At 38.3% G+C, this 27,943-nt stretch overlaps 1 protein-coding gene across 1 annotated transcript; it reads right to left on the reverse strand.

Annotated features, from left to right (window-relative positions):
- Window positions 1-833: 833 nt before the first annotated feature.
- Window positions 834-27,092, reverse strand: taok1a (TAO kinase 1a). Its single transcript, XM_051862019.1, has 20 exons — window positions 26,554-27,092; window positions 14,149-14,399; window positions 13,986-14,057; window positions 13,661-13,762; window positions 13,491-13,536; window positions 13,232-13,328; window positions 12,876-12,989; window positions 12,540-12,631; window positions 12,370-12,463; window positions 12,199-12,280; window positions 11,205-11,372; window positions 10,801-11,016; window positions 9,459-9,590; window positions 9,070-9,306; window positions 8,811-8,939; window positions 8,522-8,725; window positions 8,148-8,387; window positions 6,981-7,193; window positions 6,711-6,893; window positions 834-6,136 (listed from the first exon to the last, which is right to left on the reverse strand). Exons 2-20 carry the CDS (start codon window positions 14,278-14,280, stop codon window positions 5,618-5,620), a joined length of 3,072 nt encoding a protein of 1,023 aa, XP_051717979.1. The 5' UTR covers window positions 14,281-14,399; window positions 26,554-27,092; the 3' UTR covers window positions 834-5,617.
- Window positions 27,093-27,943: the final 851 nt, after the last annotated feature.

Genomic DNA, 27,943 nt, shown 5'->3' on the forward strand with positions numbered 1-27,943 from the left:
CACTGTACTCACATGAACTGATTTAAATATGTTTTTAGTACATTAATGGATCTTGCGAGAGGAAATGTCATTGCTGGCTACGGAGGCCTCACTGAGCCATCGGATTTCAACAAAAATATCTTAATTTGTGTTCCGAAGATTAACAAAGGTCTTACGGGTGTGGAACGGCATGAGGGTGAGTAATAAATGACATTATTTTCATTTTTTGGTGAACTAACCCTTTAAAATATGTCGGTGTCAATGTTTTGTCTTAAGATGCACACCAGTGATGTTTTTTTCTTGTGTATGTTTATAAAAGATACTTAAATACCCTAATTGAACTAAGGTCAAATCCTGGATTAGGCTAAGCCCTGTCTGTGAAACCGGGCCTATAAGTACCAAAATGGTACCAAATGCACTAGTTTTTTATAGACTCTTCAAACTCAATTTATAAATGTTGTTAATTTTCATCTTGTGCTGTGAAACACAAAATTGAAAAGCTAGCATACTGTTTTTGAGAACAACATTTCTACCTAAATAAAAAAGATGGCTAAAATGAAAAAGATTAATTTAGGTTAGGAAAAATCCTCTTTTACCACATTTTATAAAATTTACTGGTGGCCAAGTGTAAACGCTTGTTGCCATATCATCTAATAACAAGACAAAAAGTGAAATGACAGCAGAAATGTAGTGTGTCCACCTTCAGGAAAACATCAAACTGTCAATATAATAATCAATATTTTAAAGAACATTTCCATTTTGAAATGAAAACTTTGCCCCAGCTGAAACAAAAAGCTTTTTTGCAACCATCCAACTCCTAGTAATCATAATTCCATGAATAAAAAGTCCTGACATAATGTTGTACTAAATTTATTTTTATTACAGCGGATCCTCTGACCAGTGTTCCTCCATCAACACAACAGTAATTACAGAACAGAAAAAAATAGTTCATTTATCCCTAGACTTTTGTTTTCTGATTCATGAATACTTTAATACAATTTCAAGCCATTTATTCTGTATTTTTAAACTTTTTGTATAATCTTTTTAGACATTCAATAACATGATACACAATCTATACATTTTGATACAGGTTACATATGAGTTATAGTGGTGATGCTGAGCCAGAGGACAATGGGTGCGTGCAGAAACGGCATACTAACATGCTGCTTTTAAAAGGATTTCAGTATGCAGTACGTTAGTATGCCATTTCGACCACAGCAAATGAATACTGATGTTCTTTACAAGTAATGTAGCCCTTCCCCGTAGACCAGCCCCTCTCTATCGCTCCCTGTTTCATTTCTTTGTAGTGTTGGCGATAGGAGTGTTCAGGTCCATCAGAACTGAAATAACCATCACTCTTTCATAGCCTTTCAACAGGAGAATGCAGTAGTGACCGGGCTTGGCAGCTGTGGGATGGCACAGTGTTTGACCAGAGGTTTGAACCTCCATTATTTAGAAAATAAGTTTGCATTTCATTCTAGTATTTCTCATATATCAGTATTACTTACATATCCCCTAAATTAAATCAGTAGGACAAGTTTAAAACTAGGATAGAATAAAAAATAAAATGTGTAATCTATATCGGTGGCAAGTATGACAAATAAAACCACAATTATATGTAATGGCAACCAAATTCAAACAGCCCTCACCCAAAAGGTATTAAAAAAAAACGAAACAAAACTGATCATTTGTGTTGGTTACAAAATATCAAAATGACCTATGTGAGGAATAAAACTAGAAACATTTGTCTGTATCCTTTTAGAACTCTTTTCTGTGCCTTTCATAGCTCTTATGCTGCACCTTCTGACATTCACGTGAATGGAGGGTTCAGAATAAAGGTGGCGAGAATACAGAGGACCTGAAACGTTCCTGTGATTTTCAAATACTAATGGAAACACAAAGTGTGCAGAGGTGACATGTAAACACACACTACTCCCTGAAGTTCAACTCTGAGGCTCCTAGTACACGGGCCAATAACCCCTTTAAAAGCACAAGGTACATAGTTTACAATTCTTAATATTTCTCTTTTAAAACTTTAAGCGCAAAATCTTGATGGGGGGGGGGGGAACGTACATCGCCATCAATTTAGTTAATTTCTATGCATTTTAAATCTTTATTTTGAATCAAATATACAATATGAACACTCTCCCTAGACTCTGGAGTTTGTTAGGTACACTTTATACTTGCTCTTTCACATTAGAGCTGGATCCATTTGGTAATAAGGGTTTAGGGGTCAGAAGTCACACACGATCTTTTGGGGACATTGGGGATATTAAGGAAAGAACACGTCCTGCCGGGAGAGTTTTGTCTTCACCAATGATTGCACAATGGAAACAGAAGGGCGGGGAGGTAACATTGTACTCCATCAGAAGTGTTAAAATGTGAGTAAAAATTTCACAAGGATGAGTCAGTCAACGTGATTCCTGCAGTCAACGTGATGTAAAGCAAACCAACTAGACAAACTTGCTCGTGTGGGGAAAAAAGTTAGCTTGAAAAATTCCCCCCAAAAAGTGCATTCAGGCATCCGTGCGTTCAAACGCTGGATCCAGGTGGAGCTTGGCGTGGGGTGATGGCATGTAAAGCAGAGGGGGAGAGTGAGGGCAGGCAGGGGCATCGGCAGCACAGCTCATATCCTCACAATACTAGGCACTGACACCTGCAGTACGGCGGCACAGAGGACAGGGTTAAAGGGTTAAAAGATCCCTGCCTATTCAGTCACTTATAACAGCCAACAAATGAGGGAGGAAATGTAAATATCTTTTTTTTTTTTTTTTGGCTAATAAATCTTTTGGGCAGCTATTGATTTAATAAAATACATGTATTTTGTACACTGACACTACCAGTCAAACATTTGTTTGGACACCTGACTGAATGCAAGTGTTAACTTTTTTTAATACTATTTAAAAAGAATCACAGGATGCACCTCATGAAGTTGGCTGAGAAAATCTGGCCATTAACTTTCCTAAAGACCATGTAATTTGATAAGATATGATTGAGTCTGTAAGTTTGATTCATTTCTGTGAATCACTTTCAGTGAACTGATTATAAACTCACAATCGAGCGAGTCGTCACAAAATAAAAACATCTCTGCATCGCATTTCTCCTATGCCTTTGTAAACATAAACGTAGGTAAAAGATAATTATTTATTACTGTGTATTGCTATACGGAATGCTATATGGATTTTTTTTACTGTTTTCTAAAACTTTAATACATAAAACATTCTGAATCTACTTGGCAACAGCTGTTTAGTTAAAATAATGCAACTCTCCTCTAATATACACTTCCATTCAATAGTTTGAGGTCAAAAGATTTTTTCCCCAAAGAATTTAAGAGCAATAGGACACATTTAATTGATGAAAAGTCACAGTAAAGACATATGTTATATAAGACTTGTATTTCAAATAAATGCTGTACTTTTGAACTTCCTATTTATTAATCTTAAAAAAAACGTATCATGGTTTTCACAAAAATATTAAGCAGCACAACTGTGTTCAACATTGAAAAAATAAATGTTTCTTAAGCACCAAAACAGCTCATTAGAATGATTTCTGAAGGATCATGTGACACTGAAGACTGAAGTAAAGATGCTGAAAATTCAGCTTTGCCATCACAGGAATAAATTACATTTTCAAATATATTAAAATAGAAAACAGTTTTAACATTTCACAATATTACTGATTTCACTATAATTGCAGCTTTGATGAGCATAAGAGACTTCAAAAACATTTAAAAAAAATCTGATCCCAAACTTTTGAACGGTAGTGTGTATATACTGTACACTCAATATACTATTATTTAAAATATGGAAAACAGTAATAATATAAAAACAGTAGATGTGTCCAAATGTTTGACTGGTAGTGAATGAGTGTGAAACAGCGCTATTTAGTGTGGAGGTCATGAGACCATCAAGAGTGTTTGCCTGCCCCTATTAAGTGTCACATAACAAAGCCTGCTGTCACGACCTTCAGAGGAAAAAAAAAAAAAATGAAGTCATTCATCCCTACAGTTCATTACATTCCTAGAGTGCCAAAAACACAACATAAACCTGTCGAAGGTCAGGATACATTCAAACAGGTTCTGCATTGATTTCCTTACGCATTTACAAATCATGACAATACTAGTAAAACCGCCAAAGAATTCATATCGACCACTTCCTTAAAATTACCACATAGATCTTTTGAAAAGAATAACAGATAACATACTGGACATCCGCCATCACACACTACAGTTTACACCTGCATTAATCATTTCCATAGCTGAAAAAATATTCCTCGAAACATGACACACTACATAAAGTGCTTCTGCTTGGCAGCTATTAAAAGGCACCCTTTAAAAGTTTATTAACATAAGTATTTAGCGTCACATTAAGCTCATCTTTAGGTGTACAACCAAATATATTCACACAATAAGTCTTCATAATCCAGAGCTTAAATGGACCAATACTGTCCCTTCATTACATTGGTAGAATATGTTTAGACTCTAAAATTGGGAGTGTTTTTTCAGCTACATAAGAACATTCATCTTGGCATGTCTCTACTTAATATTTAAATCATTAACACATTCAAGGCACTGAACATATATCTGATATCTTTAAACTGGCACTGTACACCTAAAACATCACATATGATGAATAATCACGAAAGCACCACATCTAAATGTATCTAGACACCTGATCCAGATGAAAGCTGGCTGACCTAATAAAATGAAGGGTGTATCAAAGGCTAAGAACACTGAAGACCGGTTGTCTGGCCATAATTAGGTTTCTTAATGCAACTACAGACAAAAAATATGATGGAGATATGAACAGATTTGTGCTTGCTTGCACGATTTAAAACCCTAAACTCTGCAAAAACACACTGCTTGGGCAACGCGGCCCCATTGACCTCTACCTGCTGACTAAACATGACAAAAAGGTCTGTAAGGTATTGTCAAAACAAAACTAATGAAATATGTATTTTTATCCACATTATTTTCTGCAAAAATTCAGTACTTGATGTAGACAAACTTAAATCTTCTCTGCAACTGAATCGTCCAACTTAAAAATCTAAGAATGAAAACACTCACTCAAATCAACAGCTCTCTTCCTTCTCTTCTTTATTTTTTTAAAACCTAAATTGTTTTTCCTAAGAGCATGACAGCAGGCTGAAAGCTTAGACTGTTTTCTTATATAATCATTACGGATTTATATGCAAATATTAAGAATTATGGCCAACATCTGCTTTCAACATCCTTTTGGTTTATGAATCCACACATTAAGTGGAATAAAGCTAAATCAATAAACATTTATTTTATATATATGTAATTTTTTTAATATATTTCTTTATAATATTAGTATGAAATGAATCTCATTAAGTGAGCTTTAAATCAGACTAGTGTTTTTGACTCTAGCTCTGCATAGCTGTCAAACAAGCTTCATGCAAAGTTAGAATACCTTTTGACCTGAGTGATATTTACTATAGTTGACATGCACATCTGCATGTAGGAAAGTGAAATGAGAGAGAAAGAGAGGGAAAAGAGGGAGGTGGGTAGAAGAGTGCAGTTAGCTCTGCTCTCTGTGCCAGTCTTTAGTGTGAGCCAGTGCGTTCCCCTACCCTGTGTGTGTTTGTGTGTGCAGGGTTGGCACAAACGCACTGGCGTCTATGTAAAGGACAGGTGTGAGCCGTTGGATATCTGAGATGTGATGCTGGTGCTCCTACTCATGCCCTGCTCAGTGCGCCCCGCTGAGGTGGTCCTCCTAAGCGCCTGGGGGCTATTCCGCATCCCCACACTGCTTTTTGGCATGGCCCCTGGAGGGCCCGAGGAGGAGTGGCCCCACGGAGGAAGCCCACCACCTGGGATGGCTTGGCCCCAGCCCTGCTGGGCCTGTGGTCCTCCCTGATTGGAGTGGTAGTGGTGGCCGGCCCCTGAACTAGTGCTGCTGCCCCACTGTGTCCCCTGAGAGCCATCTGAGTGATGCTGATGGGGGATCCAACTGGCCGGGGCCCCAGGGAAGCTGTGGCTGAGGCCCTCAGGAGAGATGTTAGCCAACACCATGTTGCTAAAGCCCAAGCGCATGCTCTCTGAGTCGAAAGCCTCGATCTCTCGGGCCTGGCGCTCCAGCAGGCTACGGATACGCTCCGTGCGCTCGTTCTGCAAGGTAAACATCTCCTCTTCTATCTGTGAGACACAGCAGAGGACAGACAGTCAAGTTTAATTATTAATATGGTTTTATATGAAGTTGAATGTACAGTAGCCCAAACAATTTGGACACTTAAGACATGAATATGAATGGCAATGCATAAATTTCAAATCATTACTTTTAAATTATAAATGTACTGTTTAATATTAAATTAATTGTCCAAGTGGATTTTGGGAACACTGTAATGTCTGTCTAAATAGATTAAATATGAAGCTGAAAAAAAAAAAAAAATTTTTTTTTCAAGCTTCATATTTTGATTTTTTCATTTCTCCACTCCACAAGTGCTGCTGGTTTTGTGTTTGTGTTGTATTTTTGTCCACGCACCTTGTTGATTTTGTGAAGCTGCACCAGAATAGCCCCATAAAACTTATATATATATATATATATATATTCTATATTACAGAATAGATCAGCTGCATGACCACAATATGACAATACTAAATTTGACATATTTTACAAGAGCATAAAAGAATTAAAACAAAGCTTTTTGATAAATAATTTATACATAAGAAAAAAAAAAATTGTGAAAGTGGTTGTGTTTAAGTGTAGGACCTTGGTCTCTAGCAGGGCCCTCCGGAGAGACACTCTCTGCTCCAGCTCCTTCCTCTCTCGCTCCTGCTGAGCGTCCGTCTGCATCTTGATCTTACTCTGATACGCATTCAATAGCTCCAACTCTTGCTGCAGCTGCATTCGCAGCACCTGACACTCCGCCTCCTGAGCCTCGTCCAGGCGCAACTAAAAGAGAGAGAGACCATCGGTGTCATTTAATCAGGAATTAATGGTTAAACAGTTTTTGTGTATTGTTTTCTGTCTTGTACTCACAGCCTGTGTGGAGAGCATGTTGTTGATGGTGTGGTCGTACTGCTCGGCGAGGATGGCTAGTTTCCTGGTTTGCTCCTCCTTCAGTCTCTTCAGCATGGTCTTGTGTTCGGGTTTTGGCGTGCTCTCCAGAAGGTGGTTTCGCAGGGCTTTGTACTGCCGGGTCTGGATCTTACATGTATCCTGGAACTGTTTCTTGATCTGGAGCTCTTTGGACTGTCAGAGAAACAACACGATGGCAGAAACATCAGTAAACTGAATTAGTTAGAAAATAAATGAAGTAATTAGGGATGTGCAGAAGGTTTCTTCAGGGGCGTTCAAAAACAGCTGGATTGAACACAAAAGAATGAAATCGAATGCAGCGGTCCTCACTAATTATCTAGCTGGTTGGTGGATAGTTAGCTAATCAGTCATAAATACACAAATGGTAATTCTAAAACTAATTCCTAAGACTAATTAACTAGTCAGTTGCTGGCTAGTTGCTGAATAGGGGGAAATAAATTCTAAAAACTGTTCAACCTCACTAATCAACTAGTCGATTGCTGGACAACTAGCTACCGGATTAGTCATAAATACACAAAATAAATAAGGGGAAAAAATTCTAAAACATCACTGACTAGTTGTGACCCATCCATAGAAGCAATCAGCTGGGTCAAATTTTTCATGACCAAACTAATCTTAATTTTAATTATTTAATCAGTTCGGCTACCAACCCAGTTCAACCACTATGCAACACACCCACCAAGCTTCTGTTCAAGGACTTTGCAACTTACAACCTTGACTGGTATGGAAGTAATTTAATGACAAATGTTTTTGTTTTGAATTGCACCAATTGAAAAAAACATGCACTGCATTAACCGTGCTTTTATTTTAATGCATTGTATTTTCAGGGCTTGCATTTTTATGGGCTGAAATTCAACATGGTCATATATTTAAGCAATGAATATTTCACTTCAAAACATTTCACACACAAAAATTCAATAATCCATATTCATCTTTCAGATTTCACTTCCAAAATATTCGACAGGCAATTTTCGGTCCATTTTATTTTGTTTTACAAATTCGCTTCCACAAATTCAGTGGTTCAAATTCGACATAAAATTCTTATTTATTTCAAAAACATTTGTCATTAATTTGCTTCCATAGCCTGTAAAACTAAAGTCATTTTACCTTGAGGCTCTTAGGCTGCTGTCGGACCTCCATAACATGTTTGCGTCTGAGCTCCCTCTCCCTGCGCTTGTTGTACTCCAGCTGGTTGGTGAGCTCAGTTTGATGCTGCAGGCGGATCTGCTCTGCCCGCATCTTCTGGATAGTGCTCAGGTGCCTGAACTCGAGCTCCTGCATGGACTCATGGTGTCGGAGCAGCATGGCATGCTCTAGATCCTTCTGTGTTTGACGCTTGTTCAGCTCCTGAGAACAGACAAATGTCAGACTGATTAATTTTACTAATTTCTGGCTCAGTTCAAAAGCCAAAAACTGGAGACATAAGAAGTCCCACTTTAGATTTGTGAGTTTTTGTACATGCAAGCTCTCTATCTGCTAACCTCTCTCATGAGATCTTGCTCCACGTTGTGACGTGCAATGAGAATGCGCCGTTTGAACCTGCGGCACTCAAGCTCCAGATACTGCCGCTGTTGGCGGAGTAGATTGGCCTCCTCCTCTGCCTGGAAGTGCTGGAAGTTCTCCTTCTGCTTGGACAGCCACTCCTGCTTCTCCTTCTTTGGTGTGGACTGGTTCTCATTCAGCTCCTGCAATGAAAAATTGCAATAAATGGGAATGTGTAATGGAATATAATGAGGATGAGAGTGAGGCTGTCCAGAGTGGCTTCCTGACCTCTTTGAGCTGTTCCTTGCGTAGTTTGTACTCGCGTTTCTGAGACTCCAGGAAGCTGTTGAGCTCCTTCTTCTGCTGGCTCTGAATGTGCTGCAGAAATTTCTTTTCATCGTTGGTAAAAGTCTTGGCCTGGTAGACAGAATAATGCATTATAAACAGACTGTTCAATGTCTTTAACCTTAAACATGAATAATTTATGACGTTATAATACATCTTCAGCTCTTTTACGATTTGGTTTTGTATAATAATGTTTCAGTACATCTTTCTCCATGGTGCCTTGGTGCTTCTTGATGAGTTTGTCCATCTCGGCAGCAAAGCTGTTCCTCTGATTCTCCAGTTCTTTGTCTAGCTTGAGTCTGTGCTCGTCCATCTCACCCTTCAGCTTGTTCTCGAGGGCTAGAAGGTGTTTCTGGTGCTGTCTGCGCATTCGTTTGTAGCCAGACATCTGCTCGCGCACCTCAGAGTCCTGCTCGTGTTCTTGTATCTGACGCGTCACCTAGGGCACACAATGACAAGCGCTTGACCAGCAGTAGAGAAAGCAGCTTTCATACCTCAAGTGTTGTAGAAACAGTGAACTATTAAACTTGAAGTGATCAGAGAGCAAACAGACTCCCTGACTCTGTTCTTGGGTGGTAATCTGGATCTCACCAGGGAGGCTGTGCGGATGGTGGCAAAGTGCTCTCGATTTCGGTACTGACGCCGTGGTGTCTGTGCTGGGGGAGACTGGGGCTCTGTGGGCTGTTTCTGAGCCTCGGTTTCTTCCTGGTAGCTTTCTTCCTCCTTCAGACATATTAAGCATATTATTACCATAGAAAAACAGAACAAATAGGCCATGCATGATATGTTCAATGTGCTTTAGATTCGAAAGACAGTCAAACAGCAGTTTCAAAGGTCTCACCTCTTAAACTTACAGCTTAGTGTCCTGCATTAATTCTTAAAGCATTTTAGTAATCAACTTTGACTACTAAAACTTTAAATTAAATTTAAATATTAGCAGTTTTGACAATTTGTAGTCTCATGTAGCCATTGACTAAACTTCAAAAGGTCTGGGCCACAATGCAGTTTATTCTAGCCAAAAAAAGCTAGAGAGAGCTTGAAGAAAAGAACAACTGATTGAAATGTAATTATTTTTTAGTGCTGTTTAGAGTTCTGTAACTCTGCAATACGGTGCTAAAAAAAAAAATGGGAAAAATGTTTTTAAATAATGATGTGAAAGTTTGTACAGAAAACACTGAAAAACACTGGCAAATTCGTGTAGGTGATCAGAATTTCTGTCTAGGGCTGCACGATTAATCGAAATTAAACTGCACGCGATTTGGCAAAGGCTACAGTTTTTTTATGCGCAGCTTGTCAGTGCAGCACGGCTCTGTGATCAGTAGTAAATGCTGCTCCATCTGAAAGCCAGGGGGCGCTCTCGCGCAGAAACTTCAAATATGCTCCAGAGAAGTACGATAACGCACATCATTCCAAGAAATGCCTATGGGCATCATACATTCGCTTTAGCTGAATAAATAGCTTTGATTGATTAAACATGAATGATATACACACGACTACGACAATATATGCTTTATCAGAGTTCTTCAAGCCTTCTCTGGTATTTTCATGATAATAAAGTATATTTATACTACAATGCTAATCGACATAGCTTTTATCACTGTATAGAATACTATGAAATAATATGTTGTGTGCCTTATTCTGTGTAAGAAGCCACATCATCTCACAGAAGGATGTTTTCAAACACTCAACTGATGTTATTAAGTGAGTTTGGAGTAAAAACATTTTATTAAATGTTGTCTTTTGTTAGACAAGAGATTCATAAATGCTTCTCATCTTTGAAAATATGTTTGACGCGTATCATCTGTGACTGACCAACCTGTGTCTTACGCGCTGAAGTAATGGTGACTGAGTGATGCATGCACTTTGCATATAATACAAAGCAAGTCTGCAAAGAGAATAAATGTGAATGTAAATACAATAGACGTGCACGAACCGGTTTGACGTGAATCATGGAGCTGTTGGGTATGATGGTTTGGTCTTTCTCCATCAGGTCCACCTCGCTCTTGTTGTCATCGGTGGCGTCTGTGGCGTCAGGCAGGCTGTTAACCGAGCTGCTCTGTGAACTCGCACTGATGGACATGCTAGGGATGGACTGATTACTACCCACACTGTTCACTGTGCCTGTGCGGCCAGCACTGTGCTCCACTTCCTACAACACATTAAATAAATAGAAATATCTTATCAGTAAAAATATCCTGAATGTGTTGAGGCAATGCATGTCTATAGACCAGAACATGCATATCCCCCCCCCGCCCTCTCTTCAGGAAGACTGTAAAACACATTTGGCAGAGCCCCAATGGTTAAAGGAGGTCGAGATATGCTATTACAATAACTGACCTCCTCGTCGTCTGGGACCTCTGCCGCAGGGCCATTGTGGGCCTCCTGGAAGAGGATCTTTTTCATCTTGCGGTACTGCAGGTTGTCCAGCTCTCTCACAGCATCTTTGGTGCGCTGGATCAGGTCAATAAGCACCGACTCCGGCCGTTCGCGCTGGACAAATGCATGCTGCACACAACAAGAGGTGGTTATGATGATGAAGATAAAGAACAGATGCTTTAAAAAAATATTATCAGCTTCAACTGAACAAGTAGATTAACACATTGAACACAATAAATTCACGTTGTCTACAAAAGCTATGTTATCTAGCTGGCTAGCATAGATGTACACTACCATTCAATGGTTTAAGGTCAGTACGATCCTTTTTAAAAATAAATTAATAATTTTACAAACAGTTGTTTTCAACATTGATAATAATAAGAAATGTTTCTTTAGCACCATATTAGAATGATTTCTGAAGGCATAGAGTAATGGCTGCAGAAAATTCAGCTTTGCCATCACAGGAATAAATTACATTTGTAAATATATATTTAAACAGAAAACCGTTATTTTACGTTGTAATAATATTTCACATTTCCTGTATTTTTGATCAAATAAATACAGCCTTGGTGAGCCTAAGAGACTAGATTAAAAATATTTTTAAAGAAGAAACCATTTCATTTTCTTATTGTTTTAATATTTAATTTTTATATTAATCTAATTTTTTTTTTTTACATATATTAATCTGAACTACTAGGTCGACCAGGCCAGCAAATCAATTTTTTATTGTTAAGCTTTGCATTATGAACTTTCCCTTGTGTCACAAATGCTCAGAAAGCCAGAGCATTAAGAATAACACTAACAGCTAAAGGCATCAGAGCACAGTGAAGATAAAAAAAGATCGCATTAAAATAAATTAATTCTTACAGCGTCCCTGAGCATTACAGAAGTATCCTCAGGAAGAACTCACTGAACTTCATACTTCTGTTTGAACGGTGAACTTTCTTTAACTTACTTTCAGCAGTTCTTCAGAGTTGGGTCTGTCCTGGGGCAACTTCTGTAAGCAGGAGTCCACAAAGTTTCTGAAGTAGTCCGTCCTGGGAAAAGAAAGGGCAGGAAGTTTTTAAATAACACAGCATTTCTCTAGTGTTCATTAAGCCTTCCTCAACTCAAAGCTAACACTCACCATTCACTGGACTGTAGGGATGGACTCTCATTCTGCGCGATATGGTATAAGGCACTCATTGCATTCATGTTGAAAAGCGGAGGTTTCCTTTCAGCTAGAGCAGAAAAAGACTATTAGAAACTATGAGGAAAAAAAATTAAGTCTATATGAATCATATCATTTCATCTCACCTAATTCAATACAGGTTATTCCTAGAGACCAGATGTCAACCTTTCCATCATACTGACCCTCATCCATGGCCAGGATCACCTCTGGGGCCATCCTGAGATAGGGAAAAAAGCGAATATTAGAGAAAAACAGAAGATTTCAGTGTTATGTAATACAACAATAAACTATTAATAATAATCTTTAGTAGTTGGCAGACCTAGGCAGAACCGAACAACAACTTTTAAACAAAACTTCCAATGCTTAAAATCTAATTAACTCAACTAACATTTAGGCTCTCCAGGTACGACCTGCAGACTTGCCTATGAAATTTATATCTGTTGAAAGTCTCACCAACTCACCAATAAGGAGTCCCTACAAATGAATTAGCAGGAGAAGCGATAGAAGCAGAACCGAAATCTGCCAGCTTCACCTGTCCCGGCTCTGTGAGCAGGATGTTCCCAGCCTTGATATCCCTGTCAAACAGCGGGGTAAAAGGGTGAACTTACAAAACTGAACCACATACTGCCCTGCTTTATGTGGCACTAGCAATGTCAACATTCAAAAGATTGCGATACATTATGTTTATCAACACATAAAAATATTAGCAAGGCGTTAACCTGCAAATATTTCCAACTTTGAGAATATCAATCGATTTGAGATATATATATAGCCAGATCTGGTACTTAGAAACTCCTCTACATTAACGAGAACTCACCTGTGAATCATGTTGTGGGAGTGGAGGTACGCCAACCCCTGCAAAGCACCGTGAGTAATCGCTGCTATCTCCATCTCTTGTAAAGGTTTTTTGTGTACTGTGAGTAAGAAAAAATCTGGTTTATAGAGGTCTCTCTGGAGATAAATAAATACTTCCATAAAAAAATGCTTCTTTTTGCTTGTAACTGGAGTATGTATATAGAGACCACATATCTTTGCAGCTAATCAGCACATTAAGCAAGCAAAACATCCAAACTTACCCTCGAGGAGATCTGAGGCAGACCCAAGACAGTACTCCATAACCAGCTAGAGAGACAGACACATTTCAGCATGTTGTCCATGAACATAGAAAACAAATATTATATGCAATATCATATGCAGAACTGCCACATAAGGCTACGTGAGCTGCTAGCAGGGTCAGGTTTCTTACCCATGCTGTGTGCTCTCGCAGGTAGCATCCTTTATACTCTATGCTGTTTGGATGCTTTATCCTCTGAAGGAATTTCACCTCCTTTATTATATCCTGCCATTTCTGGAAAAAAAAGATGAGAGTCAATTAGAAAGCTAAAAAAGTTTTGCTAATGAATCAATGCATTTGAAACGCATAATGCGATTAGACCTGCATATACAGTAGTTATGCAAGGAAAACTCCTTTCTGGGTGGCTACATAGGCTACAGTCTGGAGGGAGACACAATCATGTGTAATCTGTCGTAAGTCAGTGATTAACATGAAAAAATGTAGCATTTATTTTCACCTCATTAGACTGTTTTCCACTATATGACATTTTCTTGATGGCCACCACCTCTGAGGTCCGCACATCCCGTGCCTGTAAGAATAAATGAACAAATACAATTCAGTAGAAGAATAATTCTAACTTCAGAAAAGCCATTTTTCTTGGAAGATGCAAAAGTACTCACAAAATATACAGCGCCGAAGCTGCCATGACCGATCTCCCTCAGGTCTGAGAAGAGTTTTTCGGGGTCTTCTTTAAAAAAGAGATCTGCGATCTCGGGGTCTTTCAGACTCCCTGCACGAACAGCGTTGGGCATGCTGGGAGGGGGCAGGGCCTGGGCCGCAGCCGCAGCCGCCAGTCACTATCTGGGTCTGCGACACGACAGCCCCCACTGATGGCTCATCTGCAAGACAGTGGCCTCATACGGACCAAAACCTGAGAGAGAGAGAGAGAGAGAGAGAGAGAGCGAGAGAGAGAGAGAGAGAATCATTAGCATTTCATTGTTAAAAACAGGGATTAAAAATATGCAGTGGGATATGATGAGAATATCAGAGAAAATTCGGTTTGTTTTTCATTTTTTATTCTGAATCCCAAATTTTCAATGGCGACTCAAGACTGTATTTGTATATTTCAACACTCCTGTGCTAATAGTTATGTATTAACAGAAAGGGGGAATCATAAAAGTTCAGGTCATTAGACAACTCTAAGAGAAAATATAGCTGCAAGCAGCAATTCGGGGCCAAGCACCAAAGGCCATTGAAAATAAGGAATAATTCTGAGAATGAGAAAAATGTTTGGGTTGTAGCGCAGTGCGGAGCAAGAAGAGCAAAAACAGCAGAAATTGAATGTACATGAAAAAAGGTGGTTCAGAAGTAGAGGTGAGAATGAACTCAAAATGAACAATAAGAAATAAGAAATAATAAGAAAAATGTCTGGGTTGTAGCGCAATGCGGAGCAGGAAGAGAGAAAAAAAGACCAGAAGCTGAGATGAAAATGAACACAGAATGAACAAAAATAGATTTAATTCTAATCAGAAGAAGAAAGACTAGTACAATACTTATTGGGATAATAAAGGAATTGAAACAAAAAAATTACAAACAATTTAAAAGTCGCCCCACACAGGACTGAAACCCACAGTCTATGGATCTGGTGACTGACACTCAACTCACTGCACCACTGGCCAGACACTTACACACACCTGCCAAACTTCAGTAGTTCATGTGAGAATGATCTCACAATGAAGATGTTTTTATAAAAATGCAGCACATGTTATATTAATTTTACTTTAGATCATTCTAGGAAACACTCAATATCTGGAACAGAAGTTTTTTTTTTTTTTTTTTTTTTTACAAAACAACCAATTAGAATGCTAAGCTAACTAGCATAAGACAACAAACAGAGGCAAGGTCACATTCAGAGACAAATATCTCGGGAACGTTAGCGAATATCAAAAATCCATTCAGTCATTTCTGTGCAGCTTGGTCCAAAGATCACATGAGCTGATTTTGGACAGAATTGAACAAAATTTGTAGGAGGAGTAGCGAAAAAACACGGACACATGGTTCATTCGATATTGACAAAATCAGTATCGTCAGAATCAGCATGATCCAAGGAATCCACAGACACTAAGATCATGATTTTCTAACAAACTGTTCAAAAGTTATTAGCCAAAATAGCAATTTTCCAGATATCACGAACTGTAGGTGGCGTTGTTTCCAAATTTGGTATGTTACCTCAGATCATGGTTCCGATGAAGCGCACCAATTTTGGTTTCGATTGCTCAAAGTTTGGCCGAGATACAGCCTCTTTCTGTGTGGCTCAGTCCAAAGATCATCTGATCAAAGTTTGGAAAAAATTGGACAAATTTTGAAGGAGTAGCAGCGAAAAAACTGCATACTGTACTTTTCAAAATGGCTGCTACTGTAATGGACGGAGACTTAATGTAAGATGTTGCATGGAATCAGCACGAAGAGATTAATCAGATGTACTACGTTTCATTTTTCTAGAGCAAATGGTTCAAAAGTTATAACCTTTAGAATAGTGAAAATTTCAACTGGTGGTGGCACTATAGAGTTGGTCATAGAGACTCCAAATTAGGTTCAATGACTTTTCATGAACATCTCTACAAGTGTGCCAAATTTCATCATTTTCTCATGTTCCATTGATAGGGCTGCCATAGACTCCCAGTGGGGAAAAATAATAATAATAAAACTAACGATTACAATAGGGGCTATAGCACCTTCGGTGCTTGGCCCCTAACTATGTGCTCAAATTGTTGTTTGCAGCAAAATAACCCACTGATGCACAGGGTTTGCGCATTACAGCAGATGTGGTCACTGAGCTTAACAGTGAGTTCCTCTTGTGAGCCTCAGAGAGAGGGAGAGGAAGTGCGCAGGAGACAACCAAGAGCTGCAGTCATAACACCAGTGGCCCTCCCATTCTTACAAACACAGACTGTCTGTGGGGCTGTTTCCACGACACCGTTTTCAACTAAAAACTGAAAACTTTATGCATTTTGGCCATTCACTTACACGACAACAGCATTCTGGGGGCCTGGAAAAGCAAACTTTTGAAAACAGGTTTCAAGATGCACGTTTTTGAAAACAATACCATTATCATCTTGTGAAAACGGTGATGCCTTGCGATTGCACATTACGCGTTCAGTGTATAGGCACATAGTTTTTCTTTACACAGTGACATCGCCAACTACTGGCCTGGCATGAATAATACAGCGTTTTTTTAAATTGTTTTCGCAGATCTGTGTGAACAGGGATCGTTTTGACAACAATGTCGTCTGTATGCGAAAAACGCAAAAAAAAGTTTTAGTACGTGGTTGTCGTGTACACCCAGTCAAACTTCAGAATGACTCCACAGCCCTCAGCTTCCTCATCCTGCTTCATTTTAAACCATTCTGACCACAGACTATGTCAAGTCATCGCTTACACAGCCGACCAAGTCATTCATTTTCATTTTCAGTTCAAAAGAAAAAGTTCAATGAACCGATTCAAATCTCTGATTCAACAGTTCGTTTTTGTCACCACTCAAATCACCACTCCACAAGGCACTTTTATACATCATATTATAATAAATGCATAAAATAATATGAACGTTTTTTATATATTTAACACTACCTTTTTTTGCTGGTTTCCACAAGAATATTAAGCAGCACAACTGTTTTCAACAATGATATAAAATGTTTTTGGGCACCAAATGAGCATATTATAATGATTTCTGGATCATGGAACAAAACCTCATATTACTGTTTTTACTGTATTTTTGACAAAATAATCGCAGCCTTGGAGAACATAAGAGACTTCTTCCAAAACAAATCGCCATCAATTAAAAAATCTTACTGACCCCAAACTTTGGTAGTGTATATAAAGTAGTTATGACATATTATTAAATATTATTTATATATACAGACACACACACACATAGAAGGTTTTGGGTTCCACAAGAGAACAAACTTGATTACTATTTATAGGGTACTATAATTCACTTTGTATACAAGCATCAAGTCAATCATTTATTAGCTAAAAATTGAAATAAAAATGTCTGATAGAGATGATCATGATGTATGTAAAAGAGACAGAAATATCCAACTTCATCTGATGCAGGTCGAGTGGTTTATTGGCAAGAGGCTGTTGTTAATAAGCCGAGTGTCAGAGCAGTCAAGCACACTCCGGCCAAAACTCAGGAGAGGGATCGCTTCCAGCACCGGCTCCCATCTGAAGCCCAGCAACAACTAGCACATCAGTTTCCATGGCAACAGCATCTCTGAGCCAATGGCCAAGAAGCTGCAAACTACCCTCTCAGAACACCCTCTCGAACGATGTTTATCTGCTTACATGCATGACTGACTAACTGACAGAGCGATATAATAAGAGACATCATGACACCTGGTTCACAGCTGTACACGTCTGAATTGAATCATTCCAGATAGACGCACAATATAATCATCCTGATGAGAATTCTTTCAGCTCCGCTGCGTCACGATTACTAACATCAGTCACTATTCCAAATGCAAACCCTGGGAGTTTGCATAAATATGTCACCTTGTCCATGAATAACCAGACTTCTGGACAGAGTGAACAGCTAAAATCTACACATAAAAGGGATTATGCCACCATCATAAAACACAATTATTACATCAGTTGTTTTTGGACTAGAAGTGGCATTTGTCAGTATTTTAAGGGACAGTTCACCCAAAAATGCAAACTCTGTCATTATTTATTCACCCTCATGTTGTTCCAAACCTTAATGACTTTACTTCTTCTTTAGAACATAGAAGAAAATATTTGAAGAATGTTTAAACCGTTTTTGTCCATAAAAGTCAGTGGGGTCCAAAACAACATTAGCTGTTTCCATCCACCTATTTTTATGCGCATTTTGGGATACTGTATTATAAAAAAATGCTGGATGGAAACACCAAGATGTGCATAAATTCTAAAAATGCACATAAAACAACTTATGCGCTCAATCTATCCTTTTGATCTTTAATTAATAAAATTAGCAAAAATCTAACCTTTCATTGAAGGAAAAGAACTGAAAGTGGGGGGAAAATCACATTATGAAATAAATGTTTTTCTTCAAAACACGTTGGCCACAATTATTGGCACCCCTAGAATTTTTTATGAGTAAAATATCTCTGAAGTATATTCCCATTCATATTTACATTTTTATAGCACACCAGGGTGATCATGAACATGAAATTGTCCAGCCATGACTTCCTGTTCCACAGGAGTATAAACATGAGGAAACACAAAGGCCAAATTCCCGTAATCATTCATCACAATGAGTAAAACCAAAGAATATAGTTCTGATGTGCAGCAAAAGATTGTTGAGCTTCACAAAAAATAGAAAGTGGATGTAAGAAAATAGCTAAAGCATTGAAAATCCCCATTTCCACTATCAGGGCAATAATTAAGAAGTTCCAATCAACTAATCTGCCTGGAAGAGGACATGTGTCTAAATCGTCCTAATGCGCAGTGAGGAGGAAAGTTTGAGTGGCCAAAGACTCTCCAAGGACCACAGCTGGAGAACTGCAGAGATTAGTTGAGTCTTGAGTCTCAGAAAGCCTAAAAAAAAATTATCAAACAGCACCTACATCACCACAAGTTGTTCGGGAGGGTTTCAAGAAAAATTCTCTGCTCTCATCCAGAAACAATCTCCAGCATATTCAATTGTCAGACAAGACTGGAACTTCAAACGGGACTAGCTTCTATGGTCAGATGAAACTAAAAAAAGAGCTTTTTGGCAGCAAACCCACCAGATGGGTTTGGTGCACACATGGATAAAAAAGTACCCAATGCCCACGGTTAAATATACTGCTGGATCTTTAATGTTGTGGGCCTATTTTTCTGCTGGAGGTCCTGGACATCTTGTTCAGATACATGGTATCATGGATTCTGTCAAATACCAACATATAAAAAAATCAAAACCTGACCGCTTCTGCTAGAAATCCAATAATGGGCCGTGGTTGGATCTTCATCAGGACAAAACAAACATCAATACCAACACAAAAATGTGTCACTAAGCACAAAATGAAGCTTCTGCCATGACCATCCCAGTCCCCTGACCTGAACCCTACAGAAAATGAGTGGAGTGAACTGAAGAGAAGAAGCACCAACATGGAGCTGGGAATCTGAAGGATCTGGAGAGATTCTGTATGAAGGAATGATCTCTGATCTCTTGTCAGGTGTTTCCCAAACTCATCAGGCATTATAGGTGAAGACTCAGAGCTGTTATCATGGCAAAAGGAGGTTGCAAAAAAGTATTGAATAAAAGGGTGCCAATAATTGTGGCCAACGTGTTTTGGAGTTTTGACACCAGTTAACCATAAGGCACTTTGTATTAAAGGGATAGATCACCCAAAAATGAAAATTATTTTATTACAGGTAATTACTCACCTTCACGTCGTTCCAAACCCATAAGACTTTCGTTCATCTTCGGAACACAAATTATTTTTTTGATGAAATCTGAGAGCTTTCGGTCCCTCCATAGACAGCTACGCAACTGACACTTTGACACTTCAAAAAGTTCATAAAGTGATCGTAAAGTGGTTTTAGTCCAAATTTTCTGAAGAGACATGATCACTTTATACGCTGAACACATTGAATTTAGGCTTTTATTCACATATAAACATTGATCAGTGAACATAAACAGAAGATCAACCGAACCTGCTACACGTGCAAGAACAAACCTCATTGGTTCTTGAGGAAGCTCAAACGTGCTGCATAACACATGAGAATGAACCTCATTGGTTCTCACACATCAAGCAAACACGCTTGAGCTTCTGTTTACTACAACTGATGTGTGAGTTAATGAATATTTATGTGTGAATAAAAGCCTAAATTCAATCGGTTCATCATATAAAGTGATCGTGTCTCTTCAGAAAATTTGGACTAAACCGCTCAATTCATATGAATTAGTTTTACGATCTCTTTATGAACTTTTTGAAGCGTCAATGTAGTAGTTGCATAGCTGGAGGGACAGAAAGCTCTCAGATTTCATCGAAAATATCTTTATTTGTTTTCAAAGATGAACGAAAGTCTTATGAGTTTGGAACGACATGAGGGTGAGTAATTAATGACAATTTTCATTTTTGGGTGAACTAACCCTTTAAGTAAAGTGTAATGATAATGTAAATAGCTGAAAAGGGCCTCCACATGGCATGAATGTAAATGTGATGGTCACTTTAAGGAAGTAATTATACCATTTATGATCACATGATCCTGGGTGGCACATCTTCAGGATTCATTTTGAAAACAGAACACGAGAATGAGTAAATGATGACAGAATTAAAATTTTTGGGCAGACCATCCCTTTAGAATAGTTATATACTGATAACACCAAACATTGTTATAATTCATCTAAACTTTAACACTTTCATTAATAACCATGTTGTCATAGTTATGCAAACAGCCTGCATTCCTACTGTGTGCTTTATTAGTAAACACCATCAAACTATAGCCACATAGGAATGACCTCATTCTAAAATAGCGCTTTGTTTGTTGCTGGATCTTGTTGGGTTCTGGCCGCCTCTCCCCTCTCAGAGAGACGCTCAGATGATCGGCTACACAGACACAATGCTGAGAGCTCAGGGCTGATGTCTCAGTCACAAGACCGGCCTGAGTGCCGGCCTCCCACCACACCAGCTGCCTCACACTCTTTCTGCCCACACACACACAAATCAACCCACTCAAATCACACCACCCCATTCACCTTTACACACGCATGAGCACTATAGATGCAGAGTTGACAGATACACTAACTATATCTAAAAATGCTCACAGTTGGTGGGCCAAATCATGCACTATTTAGGGTGTCAGGCATTTTGAAAGGCTTTTTGAATTTATATTTATGTATTTTGACACCAATTACTCAGGAGGCACTTGAGTAAAGTGTAATGATAATGTAAACAGGCTGAAAATGCCCTCTACATAGCATAAAGATAAATGTGATCATTGTCTCCTTAAGGAAGTAAACATACCATTTATGATCACATGATCCTGGGTGGCACATCCTCAGGATTCATTTAAAAAAATTTGAGATGTTACCTTTTTTGATTTAAAGCCATTTATGTTTAAATATTCTTAAAAAATAATAATTACAGTTTAAAATAACTTGTTTCTATTTTAATATATATATTAATATAAATGTAATTTATTCCTATGATGGCAAAGCTGAATTTTCAGCAGCTATTACTCTATTAATGTCACATGGTCCTTCAGAAGTCATTTTAGTATGCTGATTTGGTGCTCAAGAAACATTTCTTATTATCATCATCAATGTTAAAAACAGTTGTGCTGCTTAATATTTTTGTGGAAATGTTAATCAAAACAAACAAAATACAAAGAATAAATCGGAGACAGCAGCAGAATTATTAGGCTGCTGTCACTTTAAGACCAAATGCATGCGTCCAATATACTGTTACATGCATTTCCTTTCTCAACTGTTTATGTTCACTTAAGACAAAAAAAATCAACTGTTTACGTGCATACTCGCCAAGACAGTAATTTTGTACATACATGTATGTGTATTTGACCATTTAAGTGCAATTTGGTACTCGTGAGCTGTTTGTGAGGCAGCTTTATGTGTGCGTGCTTTGAGTGTGCATGAGCGCACCGTCTCTAGGAGAGCACGTGAGTGCTGAGTGGTTTAAGCACTGGCAAGACTTAAAAAGAAATGCAAATTATTAGCGCCTTTAGTTGATGAGAAGAGGCTTACTCCACCAAAATTTTATTAGTTGCAGAAAAAAAAAAAAACTCTACAGGAAGTGGCAAAGTCACACAGTCTGTGACGGACAAATAGTTAACAGCTGATCTATGTGGTAATTACAGTACATCGGGCAGGACATCCAAACGCTCGCCTGTCATTTATCGACCTCAAATATGGCTTATCACCTAAAACATTTAAGTAGTAGCAACTTTACATGGCCGCTTGCTTTAACTTTAACCTAGAAAAATGTGAGCTATTCAAGTGTTTGTGCGGAATCTGAAAGCTGAATAGTAGTGCGCTTACTGCATGACAACTAACATGGAGACGCCGGCGTGATCACTTGCACTTGATGCAAAAATACTTTGTCATTTTTGGTCATACAGATAAAAGTAATACATCTTTTGAATCTGTAAAGAGTCTACTTTTATTTGTGTGCACTCACAATAACAAATAACACATAGAGACAGCTTTCTGCCGTCTCTATGTGAACTTGAGCGTGCTCAAAAAAAAAAAAAAGAAAAAAAAAAAGTAGACTAATCACTTCAAATGAATGACTACTAGTTTTGACAAATTGAGAGATCACTGATCCAATCATTAGAAGCGATTATCAGCCAATAGCGATCAGTAGCCGATCAAACAGAGCACCCCTAGAAATCTCTCTCTATAAAAGTCTTTACTGTCACTTTTGATCAATTTAATGCATCCTTGCAGAATATATTTTTTAATTTTTTAAACTCTTACTGACCCCAAACTTTTGAATGGTACTGTATATATTAATATTTTTAACATGTAAAATGTTCTTTTAAATGAATGCTTGTTCATTCCATCTTATTCCTACCTCCTTAAATTCAAATTCAAATGACTGTTCTGCGATGCATCCCATTCGTTACCTCAATTCAAATCATTGACATGGAATTTAAGAAATCGGTGATGCAAAGCAATCATGCTAGCTGCCGGATGCTTAGCATGTGACACAGGCTGTAAGGGCAGGACTTTGAAAGACAGAACGAGATGACATCCCATCATGCCATTCAACAGACACACACAGAAGGAATGTGGCAGGACAGGACGACACAACAGGAGGGCAGGAACTGCCTACATGATGTCGTTTTCTTTCACTCACTGTTTCTCTATTTCCTGTTCACTCAGCTCATGTGCTAATGGCACTTCAAATCTCCCATCAACCATTTCAGTGCTAATCAGCTCTTTAAGTCAACATCAACATTCTTCACTCCTTCACTCATTTCCTTCGGACTTTATCTTATTTTCCAATGAACTGACAAGTTTAAACAAAACTCAAAGTCAATGCAAAGCCGTACGACACAAATGGAGAAATGCTGAGTTGCTATTCAGGAATGTGTGAAAAGCTGAAAAACAGAACTGCAACTTGGGTCTGTTACCGCAAAGATGTGAAACACAAGGAAATAGCTCTATCTGTCCAAAAACCCAGCTTGTTCATGCATATAATATTATCAAAAATGCCCTTTCAGGGAATTTACACTGTAGACATTACTGTTACTGTCCTACACCTATATATCCCTGTCCATAGACACCGTTCGGTTAGGACTAGCCTGAAAGAATTCGTCAGGATGTCAAACAACTTACCCCTCTCCTTAATCAAGTATCACAACATCCTTTAAATTCAGATGAGGGGGAATGTCTAGGAAACTCCTCTGTCCGAGCAGGGAGTTCCCCTCATTTGCCAGACAAACAGCAGCACAACTCTGACCCAGTCCTTCTCCATAGGCAGAGCTTTTAGAGATGCTGTCCCATGCTGGCGGTGCACCGCTGTGTATTTATAAACACTGAGTATGACCTTGCGAGTGATTAGGCCCTGCGCGTCCTAGCTGCACCTGTGGAGATCATTTCATTTGGAAATAGTACCATGGGCATTATTTAGTAGACCATTCTAGTAGGTCTGTCAAACGATTAATCGTGATTAATTGCATCCAAAATAAAAGTTTGTGTTTACATAATTTATGTGTAGTGTGTGTATATTTATTATGTATATATACATGTATATATTTAAGAAATATTTACATGTACTGTATATATATATGATTTATATTACATTATATATAAATATTTTATATATAAATATAATATATTCTTGTAAAATATATACATGCATGTGTGTGTCTGTGTGTATGTATATATATATATATATATACACACATATATATACACACACACACACACACACACATATATATATATTATGTAAACACAAACTTTTATTTGGATCCGATTAATCGCGATTAATCGTTTCACAGCCCTACCATCTAGCTGTTAAGTGTTTGTTCATTGAAAGCAATAAAACATTTTTTTAATCAATGTATAATTAGTCTCTTGTACAAAATCAATTAGCTATACATTTCAATACATTTTAGAAATAGCCCTTGAAGCTTCTTTAGGATATATTTGGCCTTCTGAAGCGAAGCGATGCGTTTGTGTTAAAAAATATCCATATTTAACAAGTTATGAAGTAAAATATGTAGCTTCCGCCAGACCACCTTCCGTATTCAACTTACGAAGAAAGTGTAACTGACACGATGCCAGTTTACACTTTCTTCACAACTTGAATACGGAAGGTGGTCTGGCAGAAGCTTGATATTTGACTTCATAACTTGTTAAATATGGATTTTTTTTTTACACAAACGCTTCAGAAGGCCTTTATTAACCCCCCAGAGCCGTGTGAAGTACATTTATGATGGATGGATGTGGATGGAAGCACTTTCTTCAGCTCATACTCGTTGAACCAGCTCACTGCCATTATAAAGCTCGGATGCGTCAGGATATTTATTAATATTTCTCCGACTGTGTTCATCAGAAAGAAGAAAATCATATACACCTAGGATGGCTTGAGGGTGAGTACAGCTTAGGGTAATTTTCATTTGAAAGTAAACTAATCCTTTAAGTAACTACAAGTACTTACTATAGGGTTAGGTTTGGTTTAGGGTTAATTGCATGTAATTATGCATAATTACTATAGTAACCACGTGTAACATATGTAACAAGGACACTAAAAGTGTTACCCAATTTAATTATAAATTATTATATTAGTTATAATAAATAATATACTTAATTTATAATTAATACATTTATTATACTATAATATGTACGCAAGTACAATTCTGAACTACTGGGCCAGCAATAACAACAACAACAACAATAGCTATGCACTTCAATAATAATCATAATTAACTGCTCAGGAGGACAAAATTCAAATCTAGTCAGCGCAACACCAAAGATCTCACTGTGCGAGAACAGCCATACATTTAGGATATTTGAGACAATCACCATCCTGCAAGAGAGAAGGATGCATGGAAAGAATCAAAACTGATTTGAAACTTGTGTTAGTCACTTGATGACATCAATGATAATCAGAAGTCTGATATCAGATGGATGTGGGAGTGGAGACCCCGAGGGCTCAGTGTAACGGATGCTGTGCGGAGAGAGGACAGAGGCCCAGATTTAAGAGGCAGCAATGAGGTCAGAGAAAGACAATCACGGTGGAGAAAGCAGCCAGTGTCTCTCAACAACAGAGGCACTATTCAGCCACTCATTCACATACCACCAGTTTGCATGTTTATGAGCAATGCAAAGCCATAAACAAATGCAGCAAAGCTTCACTGCATTACAATCAGAGCTGCCACAATTTCCACTGTGGCTGGGCAAACTCAGCATACAAGCATCAATGTACAGGTAGCAGAAGCAATCACAATGCCTAAGAGCCATTTATGAATCATCAGATCTATAACAACAAATGCAGCATCCCGTTGACAGATAGCCATCATGGAAAATTCAAAATGTAAACAGTTGGTCCATCCATCACTATCATTCAGTCTGTACATCTCAACTGTACAAATACATCTAATTAAACGGCTGTTTACACAGATAAAGTCTACAGATCAAAAGCCTGGAAGATGATCAACTGCACATTCACTTTACATTAACAGCATTTTTTAAGTATTTCAGATCACAATAAATCAACAACACATCTTAATATATTTGAAATATATTATCATAATGGACAGAACAGACAAGCTCTCCTGGTGACATCCATATTACACACAGATTACACACTCCAGAGCTAAAATCCCAACATACACATGCATTTCTACATGCTGAATATGAAGATCTGTTAACAGCTTCATCACCTGCAGCCAAACTTCTACAGTCAAACCCATGACTTGGGTGGAAACTAATAAACTTAGATCAAAAACAGTTGCGTTTTAATGTTAATTCACTGGAATCGGTTACAGTAAACTGATAAAGATTTAACTAACCCCTTTTGTTGTGTTGAAAAGCAGTACGTGTTTATTTTGACATGAACTTAAGTTAGCAGAAGAGCTAACAGCTCACTTACCCTCCCAACAGGCCAGGATGAGCAGCCAGCCCGAGAAAACTCCTCCGACCACAACAACAACAACAAACCCAGTGGACAGAAACACGCCTACCGACCCCAAATCAGTCCCCAGCAACTTATCGATCGCTGTCAAGCAGGAGCGTCAAGCTGGAGAAATTGCTCCAGCCCGGTGCTGGTTAACGGTGGCCCAGCAGCTCTTCACTCTCCCGGGCTACTGCTTGCTAAAGATGGCGTCCGAGACAGATCCACTCCCTGACGGCTTAAAAACAGTGATAAACACGGTCCTTTTACAGACCGACGACGAGACCACTTCTCAGATTCGTTCCGAAATGCTCGAGACTGTTGTTTTTTGAACCAGTGTGTTTGGGATGTGGGGTGATGATCATGTTGTGATGGTGGCTGTGATTTTTCTCTCTCTGCCCTCCTCTAGTGATGTCCGATTCGCCAACGAATTATTCGTTTGAACTGAATCTTTTGAATGACTCTTCGAGCCGATTCGTAAGGCGCTTGAGAATCCTACAGTGGTGCGAATTATTGTTCTTTAAAAAGTTTTTTTTTTATTTAATTTTCCAAAAGCAGTTTTAAAAAGTAGGCTTTTTATACAGTAGTATGCTTTTATAGCGTTTTCAAGCAACGTTTATAGTATCCACAGAGGTTTTTCCTACTTTGCGCTCGTGAACAGAAATCGCTTGTCTGTTGAGGTAATCATAGCAACAATACGTCGCTCTATATTTTGGCTAGTTAAACAACACAAACAAAATTTAATGCAAAACAAAACATAGTGATAAACAGTGGCGTTATTTAAAACCGTGATTATTTCTAGAGTGCTTGGAGTGCGACATAAAGGATTCTATGAATCGAATTTTTTGAACCGGTTCACGAAGCGAGCCGATTCGCTAAAAGATTCGGACCAATACTGCCCTCATCCTTTCGTCTTGGTTCCTGGAACGCCAGTTCCGCCCTCCCAATGTGGGAAACTCCCACCGGCCCCAAGAGACAGAGCATTAAAACCCTTATAATAAACAGCTATACACATAAATATGTCCTTTATCAATATTTAAAACTTTGTTTGCTGTGGCTGCCAAAATCGTTGAGGAATAAGCTCTGTCTGTCACATTTTTATTTTCCTAGAGAAGTATTAGGATATCCCACCCTGATCCATTATGATGTTAATTGCAGCATGGCAGTTCTGGAGAGGTAAACAGATGAAATCAGAGGAAAATGTAATGAAACGTGATTCCTGTAAAATAAGCAGCTGACTAAAGTGCAGCAATGCAATTTCAGCATTATGATTATATTTGTTGGAATTTTTGGAGTAATACATTATAAAAAGTGTATCACATAAAGTTATCAGTTTAACAAGTATCTTGGAAACGTTTTGGAGATTTAG

This window comes from Ctenopharyngodon idella, chromosome 15 (genome assembly GCF_019924925.1).
Source record: "Ctenopharyngodon idella isolate HZGC_01 chromosome 15, HZGC01, whole genome shotgun sequence".
Taxonomy (NCBI): domain Eukaryota; kingdom Metazoa; phylum Chordata; class Actinopteri; order Cypriniformes; family Xenocyprididae; genus Ctenopharyngodon; species Ctenopharyngodon idella.

What these genes read in the sequence shown, in the direction of transcription:
- taok1a (XM_051862019.1), bottom strand. Translation starts at nt 14,280, where the DNA reads ATGCCCAACGCTGTTCGTGCAGGGAGTCTGAAAGACCCCGAGATCGCA. An exon ending in TGCCTCAGATCTCCTCGAGG is followed by an intron (nt 13,329 to 13,490) that starts GTAAGTTTGGAT and finishes TCTTACTCACAG; the next exon opens with TACACAAAAAACCTTTACAA. An exon ending in GCAAGGAACAGCTCAAAGAG is followed by an intron (nt 8,726 to 8,810) that starts GTCAGGAAGCCA and finishes TTTTCATTGCAG; the next exon opens with GAGCTGAATGAGAACCAGTC.